The following is a 15,231-nucleotide window of genomic DNA, read 5'->3' on the forward strand; positions in this document are numbered from 1 at the left end:
AATTACCAGGAATACTAATGCACTTTAAACCAATACTGTGCTAGCTAATCAACTGCTTGCATACAAATTAAAGTACTTAAAAAGTCACCCGACTTTTCACTGCTTTAAAGACCATCAGCTTAAACACCCCCGAGTCATTCTTAAATTGGAAATTGACTTGCTATTTATTTTTTTTTGGCACAAGGCACTTTTATTTTGCATAGGGCATCCATCCCTAATAGTCTCATGTTTCCTTGGAAAAGATGCAATTACGGTGATTTCTGATCATTGAGCTAATGACTTTACTGACGGTTCTGCTGGGTGCTTCACGTTGTGAAATAAGGTGTGGTGATAAAACATAGTCCATGGCAGCCCCTGGTAATACCAGGCTAGTGCAACACTAAGAATTTGAAATGTCAATTGTATTCATTTTAAGAATTGGAATCAAATTGAAATTTACAGGAAGTGGAATTTAATGTATTTACAAACCCCGTCTTCATATGAGTTGGGAAATTGTGTTAGAAGTAAATATAAACGGAATACAATGATTTGCAAATCCTTTTCAACCCATATTCAATTGAATGCACTACAAAGACAACATATTTGATGTTCAAAACATAAACTTTATTTTTTTTTGCAAATAATAATTAACTTAGAATTTCATGGCTGCAACACGTGCCAAAGTAGTTGGGAAAGGGCATGTTCACCACTGTGTTACATGGCCTTTCCTTTTAACAACACTCAGTAAACGTTTGGGAACTGAGGAGACACATTTTTTAAGCTTCTCAGGTGGAATTATTTCCCATTCTTGCTTGATGTACAGCTTAAGTTGTTCAACAGTCCGGGGGTCTCCTTTGTGGTATTTTAGGCTTCATATTGCGCCACACATTTTCAATGGGAGACAGGTCTGGACTACAGGCAGGCCAGTCTAGTACCCGCACCGCACTCTTTTACTATGAAGCCACGTTGATGTAACACGTGGCTTGGCATTGTCTTGCTGAAATAAGCAGGGGCGTCCATGGTAACATTGCTTGGATGGCAACATATATTGCTCCAAACCCTGTATGTATCTTTCAGCATTAATGGCACCTTCACAGATGTGTAAGTTACCCATGTCTTGGGCACTAATACACCCCCATACCATCACAGACAGTGACGGGGACGGTGTGGCGAAGTTGGGAGAGTGGCCGTGCCAGCAATCTGAGGGTTCCTGGTTCAATCCCCACCTTCTACCATCCTAATCACGTCCGTTGTGTCCTTGAGCAAGACACTTCACCCTTGCTCCTGATGGGCCTGGTTAGCGCCGTGCATGGCAGCTCCCGCCATCAGTGTGTGAATGTGTGTGTGTGTGAATGGGTGAATGTGGAAATAGTGTCAAAGCGCTTTGAGTTCCTTAAAAAGGTAGAAAAGCGCTGTACAAGTACAACCCATTTACCATTTACCATTTACAGATGCTGGCTTTTCAACTTTGCGCCTATAACAATCCGGATGGTTCTTTTCCTCTTTGGTCCAGAGGACACGACGTCCGCAGTTTCCAAGAACAATTTGAAATGTGGACTCGTCAGACCACAGAACACTTTTCCACTTTGTATCAGACCATCTTAGATGAGCTCAGGCACAGCGAAGCCGACGGCGTTTCTGGGTGTTGTTGATAAACTGTTTTTGCCTTGCATAGGAGAGTTTTATCTTGCACTTACAGATGTAGCGACCAACTGTAGTTACTGACAGTGGGTTTCTGAAGTGTTCCTGAGCCCATGTGGTGATATCCTTTACACACTGATGTCGCTTCTTGATGCAGTACAGCCTGAGGGATCGAAGGTCACAGGCTTAGCTGCTTACGTGCAGTGATTTCTCCAGATTCTCTGAACCCTTTGATGATATTACGGACCGTAGATGGTGAAATCCCTAAATTCCTTGCAATAGCTGGTTGAGAAAGGTTTTTCTTAAACTGTTCAACAATTTGCTCACGTATTTGTTGACAAAGTGGTGACCCTCGCCTCATCCTTGTTTGTGAATGACTGAGCATTTCATGGAATCTACTTTTATACCCAATCGTGGCACCCACCTGTTCCCAATTTGCCTGTTCACCTGTGGGATGTTCCAAATAAGTGTTTGATGAGCATTCCTCAACTTTATCAGTATTTATTGCCACCTTTCCCAAATTCTTTGTCACGTGTTGCTGGCATCAAAAAAGTTAATGATTATTTGCAAAAAAAAAAATGTTTATAGCTCGGTATAGCTCGGTTGGTAGAACGGCCATGCCAGCAACTTGAGGGTTGCAGGTTCGATCCCTGCTTCCGCCATCCTAGTCACTGCCGTTGTGTCCTTGGGCAAGACACTTTACCCACCTGCTCCCAGTGCCACCCACACTGGTTTAAATGTAACTTAGATATTGGGTTTCACAATGTAAAGCGCTTTGAGTCACTTGAGAAAAAGCGCTATATAAATGTAATTCACTTCACTTCACTTATCAGTTTGAACATCAAATATGTTGTCTTTGTAGCATATTAAACTGAATATGGGTTGAAAATGATTTGCAAATCATTGTATTCCGTTTATATTTACATCTAACACAATTTCCCAACTCATACGGAAACGGGGTTTGTAAATTTGTTCAGAAAATTCTTATAGCCAAGTAACAGAAATAATTATTTTTCAACAAAAGTTTTGGCTTGAATACCTTTACTAAAATTAGACACATACTATTTTTCAATATTTTTTAATTATTTTCATTTGAAAATGAACAAATGACACAATTGTGGTAAATGCAATAATCCCTTATTACAGATCTTAAATTATTGGTTAACATTGTCGCATCAATGTCATAAGTTCCTCAATGTTTTGTACTGTATCCTGATGGTTTTCCAGTGTCCTTGTGCGAATAAGAATCGCCAAAATAATCAAGTACAGATTTAGCATTTAAAAAAAAATATTTTTTTTTCCATGTTGCCATTATCACAAACTTTAGAACTTTTTTCTGAAAACTCCCTCTGACCATTACATTTGTCAACAGATAAAGTTCAAACAAAAGTCCTAGAAATGGCTTAGCAACCGTTTTAAATACTTGGTTGAAGTAAAACATTCTATTATTAGCATATTATACATTAAATAAGATGAGCTTTATAAAAATGTTTGTGTTTACTTTAGTTAGTCGCTACAAAACATTTTTAGTTCTATAATTTATTGTCAAAGTATCAGATCGGGACTCAAAATCGCTTCGAAGCTGAGACCAAACAAATCTAATTAGTATCTGAGAAAATATTGATGGGGACATCCCTACTCTAATGTATACTCAAGTGTCATTTATATAGTGGTGTCAGTTACAATGCATCTGGAAAGTATTCACAGCTCTTCACTTTTTCCACATTTTGTTATGTTACAGCCTTATTCCAAAATGGAATAGATAATTTTTTGTCCTCAAAATTAAAAAAAACGTTTTGAAAATGTATAAAAAATGTAGAATCACATGTATATAAGTATTCACTGATTTTGCTCAATACTTTTCAATTACAGCCTCAAGTTTTTTTTAAATATAATGCCACAAACTTGGCCCACTAATTTTTGGGCAGTTTCACCCATTCATCTTTGCCCATTGATTGATTGATTGAAACTTTTATTAGTAGATTGCACAGTGAAGTACATATTCCGTACAATTGACCACTAAATGGTAACACCCGAATCAGTTTTTCAACTTGTTTAAGTCGGGGTCCACTTAAATTGATTCAGGATTCCCTTTGGCAGCACCATCAAGCTCCTTCAGATTGAATGAGAAGCATTGGTTTTCATCCAGGATGTCTCTGTACTTTGCTGCATTCATCTTAGTCTAGTCAGGGAGGTGACCAAGAACCCGATGGTCACTCTGTCAGAGTTACAGCATTCCTCTGTGGAGAGAGGATAACCTTCCAGAAGGACAACCATATCTGCAGCAAACCACTAATCAGGCCTGTATGGTAGAGTGGCCAGACGGAAACCATTTCTTAGAAAAAAGTTTACCAAAATGAACCTGAAGGACTGTCAGACCATGAGAAACAAAATTATCTGTTCTAATGAGACAAAGATTGAACTCTTTGGCGTGAATGTCAGGCATCATGTTTGGAGCAAACCAGGCACCGCTCATCACCAGGCAAACACCATCCTTACAGTGAAGCATCATGCTGTGGGGATGGTTTTTAGCGGCAGGAACTGGGAGACTAGTCAGGATAGAGGGAAAGATGAATGCAGCAATGTACTGAGACATCCTGGATGAAAACCAACATTTCCCATCCAACCTGATGGAGGTACTGCAACGAGGAATGGGCGAAACTGCCCAAAGATAGGTATTGAGCAAAGGGTCTGTCTGAATACTCACGTACATTTGATTTTTTTAATGCAATTTTTTGGGAAAAACCTTTTCACATTGTCTAATTTTGAGGACAAAAATTAATGTATTCCATTTTGAAATATAATATAATATATGGTCCTGATGGCTTCATCTGGCCAAGATCTTCAGCTCTCACTGGATCGGTTTGCAGCCGAGTGTGAAGCGACTGGGATGGGAATCAGCACCTCCAAGTCCGAGTCCATGGTTCTCGCCCGGAAAAGGGTGGAGTGCCATCTCCGGGTTGCGGAGAAGATCTTGCCCCAAGTGGAGGAGTTCAAGTACCTCGGAGTCTTGTTCACGAGTGAGGGAAGAGTGGATCGTGAGATCGACAGGCGGATCGGTGCGGCGTCTTCAGTAATGCGGGCGCTGTAGCGATCCGTTGTGGTGAAGAAGGAGCTGAGCCGGAAGGCAAAGCTCTCGATTTACCGGTCGATCTACGTTCCCATCCTCACCTATGGTCATGAGCTTTGGGTCATGACCGAAAGGACAAGATCACGGGTACAAGCGGCCGAAATGAGTTTCCTCCGCCGGGTGGCGGGGCTCTCCCTTAGAGATAGGGTGAGAAGCTCTGTCATCCGGGAGGAGCTCAAAGTAAAGCCGCTACTCCTCCACATCGAGAGGAGCCAGATGAGGTGGTTCGGGCATCTGGTCAGGATGCCACCCGAGCGCCTCCCTAGGGAGGTGTTTCGGGCACGTCCGACCGGTAGGAGGCCTTGGAGAAGACCCAGGACACGTTGGGAAGTCTGGGCTTCCCTGCTTAGGCTGCTGCCCCCGCGACCCGACCTAGGATAAGCGGAAGAAAATGGATGGTCGGATGGGCATTTTGAAATAAGGCTGTAACATAACAAAATGTGGAACAAGTGAAGCGCTGTGAATACTTTCCGGATGAGATGTAAGAAGATGTATAGTAATATAAATGCTCGCTGAAATGTGAAGGGTGAACTCATTTTTATGAGGTACTGTAGTTACCATGACGGACACAAATCTTTTGCAACACAGTAGGGGAAACCCTGTGACTGAAGAAGGTTCTAAATATTGTTCCTCTCTTGCCAAACCTACCCCCCCCCCCCATGTGCAGGTTATGTCTTTTGTATGCTTCATCGACTCCCGGAGCAACACGACTGTCTGTTTGATCACCTGGGCCGTGGCCGCCAGGAGGCCGTCCTCAAAATGGTCAAGCTGGACCGCAAGGTGGGCCGCTCCTGCCAGCGCATCGGCGAAGAATGCTCCTGAGCGCCCCCTGCCTCTCAGGAGAATCCCGACACATTAACCCGAGCAGGGATGTTTTCTTTCCTCCTTTTGTACAGCGTTTCATTGACAAGGATGCCTGCCTGCTCTCTTTAAATCCCATTTGTCCCAGACTCTTTGTGCTTCTGTTGGCTTGATTGTATCCCTGCTGCTAACACGCTTTTGGAATACCCCAGTCCACAAACGAGAGACCCGGAGAGAGCAAGAAGGACTTTGGCACTTCCTTAGACTTCGCACGTGTGAGTGGACTAACAAATGAGCGAACGGATGGAGAGGACGTGCAAGCTTTATACAAATATTTGTCCAGGAAGCCAGTCAAAGATGATACCTCAAGTTAAAAAAAAAAAAAAAAAAAAAAAAAAATCTTTATGACAATGATGATGAAGAGGAGGAGGATGAGGCCATCGTTTTTTTTTAGCCTCGTTACCTCAAGATAATACCCATCCAGATTCAGAAGCGAGACACACAAACATACCACTTGGAGTCAGTGTCTTAACCTGTGATGATCTTCACCAACTTGTTCATTATTCACCTCAGGATTCAGAAGCACTATCTGGAAGTTTCCGCCCTCTATTTTTTTTTTCCATCCAGGAAGTATTCACTGAGGATAAACAAGAACGGATCAACATTGGATTTTTTGACTGACACAAAACAAATAAAAATATGAGGAGATACATGTTTTTCATTAAAGTTATCGTCGCTGTCTACTAAAAATATACAGTAAACCCCCTATAATTAGAGACCACCGCGGACATCCATTAAACACAAATGTAGCTCCGGTATTGCTCCGTTGGTAGAGTGGCCGTGCCAGCAACCTTAGGGTTCCAGGTTCAATCCCCACTTCTTCCGCCGTAGTCATTGCCATTGTGTCTTTGGGCAAGACACTTTACCCACCTGCTCCCAGTGCCACCCACACTGGTTTAAAAATGTAACTTAGATATTGGGTTCCCAAATGTAAAGCGCTTTGAGTCACTAGACAAAAGCGCTAGATAAATATAATTCACTTCACTTCACTTGATTTAAGCTACGAACCCTCTGCTACCTTGATGTTAACATTCTCTGATTTTGGATCAACATTTGCAATAAAAGTGGCTGTTGTAATTATTACAGAGATTCCGCAGGTCCTTAAAAAGTGTTAAAAGTCAATAAATAGATTTTGCGAAAATTTATGTCTTAGAACATCAAAAAACACGATGTCTCGAGGCATTAAAAACAATCATACAATTACAAATGCCATCAAAAAAGACAACAAAACAAACCACCCGATTGGGAAACAAGCTGCACTTCATTATGTTCAATATTTATTGAAATGCTAATTTTTGCTAACATTTAGAGCTCATTTAATTTAATTTTGTTTACTTATTTAGGATAACTAAGTTATTTACGTTCCAACTACATAAAATGTATGTTTATTGCGTTCGAAAGGGTTACTTGCTTTATTACGTTAGTGCTTAAGTTGGCCACAGTCAATCAACTTTTCAGCATGATAGTCAAATGCTTACAATTTTGTCTTTACAGACAATTGTAAGCTTTTGACTATATGATAACGATCTGCAGTCAGACATCGTGGGAATTGAAATTGATTTAAATTGCATTAAAACATATTAAAGTAGATTGTTGATTCCTGCAGAAACCCTATTAGTTTCAGCTCCAAAATTGTTGCTGTTCCTTCAATTGCCATTGTTCCCTGGTGACAAAGGACAGAAGCACAATTCAGACTTTAAAGGGGAACATTATCACAATTTCAGAAGGGTTAAAACCATTAAAAATCAGTTCCCAGTGGCTTATTTTATTTTTCGAAGTTTTTTTTCAAAATTTTACCCATCACGCAATATCCCTAAAAAAAGCTTCAAAGTGCCTGATTTTAACCATCGTTATATACACCCGTCCATTTTCCTGTGACGTCACATAGTGATGCCAATACAAACAAACATGGCGCATAGAACAGCAAGCTATAGCGACATTAGCTCGGATTCAGACTCGGATTTCAGCGGCTTAAGCGATTCGACAGATTACGCATGTATTGAAACGGATGGTTGGAGTGTGGAGGCAGGTAGCGAAAACGAAATTGAAGAAGAAACTGAAGCTATTGAGCCATATCGGTTTGAACCGTATGCAAGCGAAACCGACGAAAACGACACGACAGCCAGCGACACGGGAGAAAGCGAGGACGAATTCGGCGATCGCCTTCTAACCAACGATTGGTATGTGTTTGTTTGGCATTAAAGGAAACTAACAACTATGAACTAGGTTTACAGCATATGAAATACATTTGGCAACAACATGCACTTTGAGAGTGCAGACAGCCCAATTTTCATCAATTAATATATTCTGTAGACATACCCTCATCCGCGCTCTTTTCCTGGAAGCTGAGCTGTCCAGTTTTGGAGTTGATGTCAGCAGGCCAGGGAAGCTAGGGTCGATAGGGGGTTTAGCTCGCTGGTCTGCGAGAACAAACTGCCGTCATTGCTTGCTGTGCTACCGAGGTCCTTTGTCCCTGAATTGCTCACACACTCCGGCAGATTCAATGGGGGTCTGGCGGCAGATTTCTTTGACTTTATCATTGGAAATGCATCTGCTTTGAGTGTCGCAGGATATCTACACATTCTTGCCATCTCTGTCGTAGCATAGCTTTCGTCGGTAAAGTGTGCGGAACAAACGTCCAATTTCTTGCCACTTTCACATCTTTGGGCCACTGGTGCAACTTGAATCCGTCCCTGTTCGTGTTGTTACACCCTCCGACAACACACCGACGAGGCATGATGTCTCCAAGGCACGGAAAACAGTCGAAAAAAACGGAAAATAACAGAGCTGATTTGACTCGGTGTTTGAGAAAATGGCGGATTGCTTCCCGATGTGACGTCACGTTGTGACGTCATCCCTCCGAGAGCGAATATTAGAAAGGCGTTTCATTCGCCAAAATTCACCCATTTAGAGTTCGGAAATCGGTTAAAAAAATATATGGTCTTTTTTCTGCAACATCAAGGTATATATTGACGCTTACATAGGTCTGGTGATAATGTTCCCCTTTAAATATGCCTCACACTTAATTTACCACATTTTAAAAAGTAAAATGTATAGATACTGTCTACTAATTAATGATAATAAAAGATGATCGATGTTGCAGATGAAATTGGTGTCAGGGTCTAGCCTGTTGCCCAATCGCCAGGCAGGCGCTACAACCGACCTTCTGTCGCCGTCTCCCTCTAAAGCGACTCGCGATGGTACTGTATTTAATTTCAGTCAGAACTTTTGTCATATTTTTAATCTAAGTTCCCCTCGCAGCAACATTTAAAGAAACAGTTACAAAGTTGACTATTGAAGCTGGTGCTTCTGTAGCCATAGAGGGCCCCGCCATCTTCCACTGACCTTGTTACAGCCCACATGTATGTTTAATTATCACATAATTATAATGTTCTGCCAACTTAGGGTGAATCAGATGTCTTCTGTAAAAAAAAAAACTGTTTTTTTTTTAAACCAAAAAACAAATCTGTGGGGATACAAATGCTGGATCCCAAATATGCAAGGTTCCACTGTATCTTCCAATGTTTGAGTGTTTTAAAAAAAACAAAAAAAACTATGAGATGATGCATGTTTCTAATTGGACAGCGATGATAAATCCAGTTTTGCATTTTCCCTCCTTGTCACATTTTCCCCCTATGTTTACGCATGTGGACTGTTTTGTTGTTGTTATTTTTTGTTTGATGACATTCTGCATTGTACACATCACACAGCATATTGATACTTCTGTAAATACACACATTGCCGCGACATGTACTCAAGCTGAGATGTTTGCACTCAGCAGTTGGTGGTGGGTTACATTTATTTTTTAACTTAAGTTATCCATATTTTTAAAGGTGATATCTATCACTAGATGCAATCATGGCGTTCCTTTCCTCCTCCTTCAGGTACTTAATCGATCCTTGACATTTGCCAATGTTTTAATTCCAAGCTAATCATGACGATGACACCTGTTCCATTCTAATTGATTGCTTGTTTTCTCCTGTGTTACTGCCTATCCTCTCTAAGATGACATGAGCAGTGAATGAATAATAAATTCTCCTGAACAAAATATAAGTATTTCTATATGTTAATTGTAGATTGATTAAACAAGATCTTAATGGTAAATAAATCATTTATTTAACCTTTGTTTTGCCTTTTCCGGTTGACTTACACTTAAGTGTAGAGCTATGTTATTCTGTTGTGTTGCGTTATACTTATTACCGAGGGATTAAGAACACATACAAATTTGGTATATTTTTGTGTTGTCATAGTTTTGAATTTTCCTTTCATCCTGCTTTTTTTTTCCTTTTACTGAGAATAAAACCAGATTAGACAAATTGTCTCTGGGAGTAATTATTAATGCATGCTGCCGCCGAGATATTTTGTGCATAGAACAAAGGCCACAGTCATATTTGAATTACTTAAAGCATTAACATCAACATATACACTATATTGCCAAAAATATTTGGCCACCTGCCTTGACTCACATATGAACTTGAAGTGCCATCCCTTTCCTAACCCAGGGGTTCTCAACCTTTTTTCAGTGATGTACCCGCTGTGACATTTTTTTTTTAATTCAAGTACCCCCTAATCAGAGCAAAGCATTTTTGGTTGAAAAAAAGAGATAAAAAAGTAAAATACAGCACTGTTATCAGTTTCTGATTTATTAAATTGTATAACAGTGCAAAATATTGCTCATTTGTAGTGGTCTTTCTTGAACTATTTGGAAAAAAAGATAGGTTTTTATTTATATTTATAAAGGATTTTTGAATTGTTGCTATTTTTAGAATATTTAAAGAAAATCTCACGTACCCCTTGGCATACCTTCAAGTAACCCCAGGGGTACGCGTACCCCCATTTGAGAACCACTGTCCTAACCCATATATATAACCCATAATATGATGTCGGTCCACCTTTTGCAGCTATTACAGTTTCAACTCTTGTGGGAAGGCTGTCCACAAGGTTGCGGAGTGTGTTTATAGGAATTTTACACCATTCTTCCAAAAGCGCATTGGTGAGGTCACACTTCTTGGTCGAGAAGGCCTGGCTCTCAGTCTCTTTTCTAATTCATCCCAAAGGTGTTCTATGGGGTTCAGGTCAGGACTCTGTGCAGGCCAGTCAAGTTCATCCACACCGGACTTTACAGACCTTGCTTTACGCACTGGTGCACAGTCATGTTGGAAGAGCAAGGGGCCTGCTCCAAACTGTTCCCACAAGGTTGGGAGCATGGAATTGTCCAAAACGTTTTGGTATCTTGGAGCATTCAAAGTTCCTTTCACTGGAACTAAGGGGCCAATCCCAACTCCCGAAAAACAACCCCATACCATAATTGATCCTCCACCAAATTTCACACTCGGCACAATGAAGTCCGAAATGTACCGTTCAAAACCAGACTCGTCCATCAGATTGCCAGATGGAAAAATGTGATTCATCACTCCAGAGAAGGCGTTGCCACAGCTCTAGAGTCCAGTGGCGACGTGCTTTCCACCACTGCATTCGACGCTTTGCATTGGACTTGGTGATGTATGGCTTAGATGCAGCTGCTCGGCCATGGAAACCCATTCCATGAAGCGCTCTGCGTACTGTACGTGGGCTAATTGGAAGGTCGCATGAAGTTTGGAGCTCTGTAGCAACTGACTGTGCAGAAAGTCGGCAATCGCTTTGCACTATGCGCTTCAGCATCCGCTGACCCCTCTCTGTCAGTTTACGTGGCATACCACTTCGTAGCTGAGTTGCTGTTGTTCCCAAACTCTTACATTCTCTTATAATAAAGCCGACAGTTGACTTTGGAATATTTAGGAGCGAGGACATTTCACGATTGGATTTGTTGCACAGGTGGCATCCTATGACAGTTCCACGCTGGAAATCACTTAGAGCGGCCCATTCTTTCACAAATGTTTGTAGCAACAGTCTCCATGCCTAAGTGCTTGATTTTATACACCTGTGGCCGGGCAAGTGATTAGGACACCTGATTCTCATCATTTGGATGGGTGGCCAAATACTTTTGACAATATAGTGTACATTAAAACCTTGGTTTACTGGGACACTAGTGGTCCTCAGATTTGTTCATATTTCAATATTTCAAAGCTCTGTTGTGATAGGTTTATATTATTGGTTGGTACCACTGTTAAAAAAAACAAAAAACAAAACACTACAAAGCAAAATAGTTTAAATGCTTAAATTTAGGCCTCAAATAGCCACTAAGTCTGTAAAAGTGTATTACTGCCAATGACCAGATACCTCTGGGATAAAAAAAATATATATATATATTTGCTGTGGCTGTAGGCAACCTTGATTTATTTAATTTTTTTTAATTGCTCCACAAAATAGCAACAGCTGCATACAAGTATCTTAATGGTCAACATCAAGCTTTTCAATGCACTACTCAGTTCTCACTGTGAAACAATATGACTGTCAAAAAGAGCAGTTTTTTTTTAACACTTTCTTATGCCCTTTAAATTATTAAAGTTAAAAAACATTAAGGGCCTGATCTACCAAAACAGGGGTCCCCAAACTTTTTGAACTCAGGGGGCCACATTTGTTTTATTTATTTTTTACTTGGGATGTCCCGCGGGCCAGATTGTGGACGCTGCCCAGGGCCGTAGTTTGGGGACCCCCGTGCTAAAGGTTTGCATGTATCAAAATGTGCAAACTTGATACCGCATGCAAACCCGATCTGATTAGCGTGTCTGTCTTCATAAATATGCAGAATATATGCTGATTATTATAACGCCCACAATACTGGGAGGAGAAGATGCAAATATAGTCATTTAGCACTCTTAATGTTAGTCGTCAAGGTTAAAACAGTCGCTGATTTGCGTCTATATTAAAGGCCTACTGAAACCCACTACTACCGACCACGCAGTCTGATAGTTTATATATCAATGATAAAATCTTAACATTGCAACACATGCCAATACGGCCAGGTTAGCTTACTAAAGTGCAATTTTAAATTTTGCGCGAAATATCCTGCTGAAAACGTCTCGGTATGATGACGTCAGCGCGTGACGTCACGGATTGTGGAGGACATTTTGGGACAGCATGGTGGCCAGCTATTAAGTCGTCTGTTTTCATTGCAAAATTCCACAGTATTCTGGACATCTGTGTTGGTGAATCTCTTGCAATTTGTTCAATGAACAATGGAGACAGCAAAGAAGAAAGCTGTAGATGGGAAGCGGTGTATTGCGGCAGGTTGTTGTGTCGGATAACGCACCCCTGCCGTAGAATGCACTCCCTGACTGTTGTGCCGGATAACACAGCTGGTGTTTCATTGTTTACATTCCCGAAAGATGACAGTCAAGCTTTACCACTGGCCTGTGGAGAACTGGGACAACAGAGACTCTTACCAGGAGGACTTTGAGTTGGATACGCAGACGCGGTACCGTGAGTACGCATGCAGCTACGGCTTCCAAACATTTGATCGCTTGCCCGTACGTGCGTGCCGCTATGTGCATGTCACGTACATAACTTTGGGGACTTTGGGGAAATATATGTGCTGTATGAACTTTGGGGAGGTGAACGGTACTTTGGGCTGTGGGATTGAGTGTTGTGCAGGTGTTTGAGTTGTATTGGCGGGTTATATAGATGGGAGGGGGGAGGTGTTTGTTATGCGGGATTAATTTGTGGCATATTAAATATAAGCCTGGTTGTGTTGTGGCTAATAGAGTATATATATGTCTTGTGTTTATTTACTGTTTTAGTTATTCCCAGCTGAATATCAGGTCCCACCCGCCTCTCACAGCATCTTCCCTATCTGAATCGCTCCCACTGCCCTCTAGTCCTTCACTCTCACTTTCCTCATCCACAAATCTTTCATCCTCGCTCAAATTAATGGGGAAATCGTCGCTTTCTCGGTCCGAATCGCTCTCGCTGCTGGTGGCCATGATTGTAAACAATGTGCGGATGTGAGGAGCTCCACAACCTGTGACGTCACGCGCATATCATCTGCTACTTCCGGTAAAGGCAAGGCTTTTTTATCAGCGAGCAAAAGTTGCGAACTTTATCGTCGATGTTCTCTACTAAATCCTTTCAGCAAAAAAATGGCAATATCGCGAAATGATCAAGTATGACACATAGAATGGACCTGCTATCCCCGTTTGAACAAGAAAATTGCATTTCAGTAGGCCTTTAAGTACGTTAGAAATGCGAGTAAGAACTGGCACAGTCATGCACAAATGACTGTGAGACAGACCGACAGATAATTCTTTGTCCTACGTGTGTCAACATATGTGGACTGTCAAAAAAGAAAGTAATAGAAGTATTGTCAATTCAGCAATATCATTTAGGATTTTTATAGCTGTTGGATTAATTGATTAGTTTTAGTCAGTTGGGATTTGTTTTCAACTTTAAAAAAAGTATTCCCACATGCATTCCTTCCTGCATTTCTTGATCATTCCAGACGCATCATCACAACCCAGCGCCCATCTCAGAGCGCGCCTTCAGCGTGCTAAAAAAGAATTCTGTTGTCGAGGTCATGCATTAATATAGCCCAGAAAACGCGGCGCATACTATATTTGTGTGCTGCATGCTCAACAACATAACAAAACGCCACAGGTTGGGCCATATGATGCAATGAATGCTTAGGGAAATGAGTCTCTCCATGGTCCACTTTGTAAATGACCCGCAACACGCCCACTAGTGAAACACACAATTTATTAGTCAGCACATTCTGTTTAGCGTGTGGAATCGGCGTTTGGACTCCAATTACGCCTGGTCTTCTTTCTTATTTCGGTAAATAAACAGGTTGGCTATAAGCAGATTCGAATCTAAGATGCTCATTGAGGTGACCTGTCCCGCATTTTGCTAAATTTTTGATCAGGTTCCAAATTGTACGACTTTGGTCGACATTGGAAAATGTGGAGTTGAATTAACCCTGGTAGTCCATGACCATGCAGTTCTAGTTTGGTATTGTCTCGGCAAGGGAAATATTCCAGCTAATTTTGCATTATAAGAAGAAGTGCATTTTTAAGCGTTTCCTTGCATGTGTGTGTGTGCGTGTGTGTGTGGGTGGCTGTGGGCCATCTGCTGCATCCTGGTCAATTCATTATAGAGATGTCAGCTTGTGTTTACTGCTCGCAGAGGGAGCGGCTATAAAGGCATGCTCATCTACTTAACCAATATGTTTATATGCGCCTGTGTTGGCTAATGGAGGATTTAAACCAAAGAGTCTTCTGACAGCAGCAATGAGTCTTGGCGGGTTGGGCCGCATTAATTCATGCAGCGGTGGGAGGAGGGAAAAAAACAAAACCGGAAACGTCGACCTGATCAAAAGACAACTTCCAACGCCGGAGTTGGACGATTTTCAGCACCACCAGTAAATCAAGAGTGCTGCTCCTTTCAACACAAACTGGTGTGTAACTGCAGGAAGTTGGCAAGTTGGATGTTTGCTCTCAGTCCTGTCAGCTTAAATCTAAAGTTTCTGTCTTTCATACGAGAGCAAGTTGCTTTATTCCTTTCATGCGGCTTCACTTTGACCTTGCAACAGACCAGTTCTATTCATCTGGCAGCCCCAAAGTTCAGTTCCAAACTTGGCAGGTTTTAAAAACAGCAACGCGCTCCTGTCACTTAGAGCAGTGGTCCCCCAACCACCGAAATGTTTTTCTTTTAAATTAAATCAACATAAAAAACACAAGATACACTTA

At 41.4% G+C, this 15,231-nt stretch overlaps 1 protein-coding gene across 1 annotated transcript in view; it reads left to right on the forward strand.

The window, feature by feature from the left end:
* The window catches only part of LOC133608818 (AN1-type zinc finger protein 3-like), a 35,531-nt gene extending 25,563 nt beyond the window's left edge, over positions 1 to 9,968 (forward strand). Inside the window, exon 6 of the mRNA XM_061964376.2 lies at positions 5,418 to 9,968. Within this exon, the coding sequence (XP_061820360.2) occupies positions 5,418 to 5,572 (155 nt within the window). The 3' untranslated portion in view covers positions 5,573 to 9,968. The remainder of the gene's footprint in view (positions 1 to 5,417) is intronic.
* Positions 9,969 to 15,231: the final 5,263 nt, after the last annotated feature.

Source organism: Nerophis lumbriciformis, linkage group LG06 (assembly GCF_033978685.3).
Source record: "Nerophis lumbriciformis linkage group LG06, RoL_Nlum_v2.1, whole genome shotgun sequence".
In the NCBI taxonomy this organism is placed as follows: Eukaryota; Metazoa; Chordata; class Actinopteri; order Syngnathiformes; family Syngnathidae; genus Nerophis; species Nerophis lumbriciformis.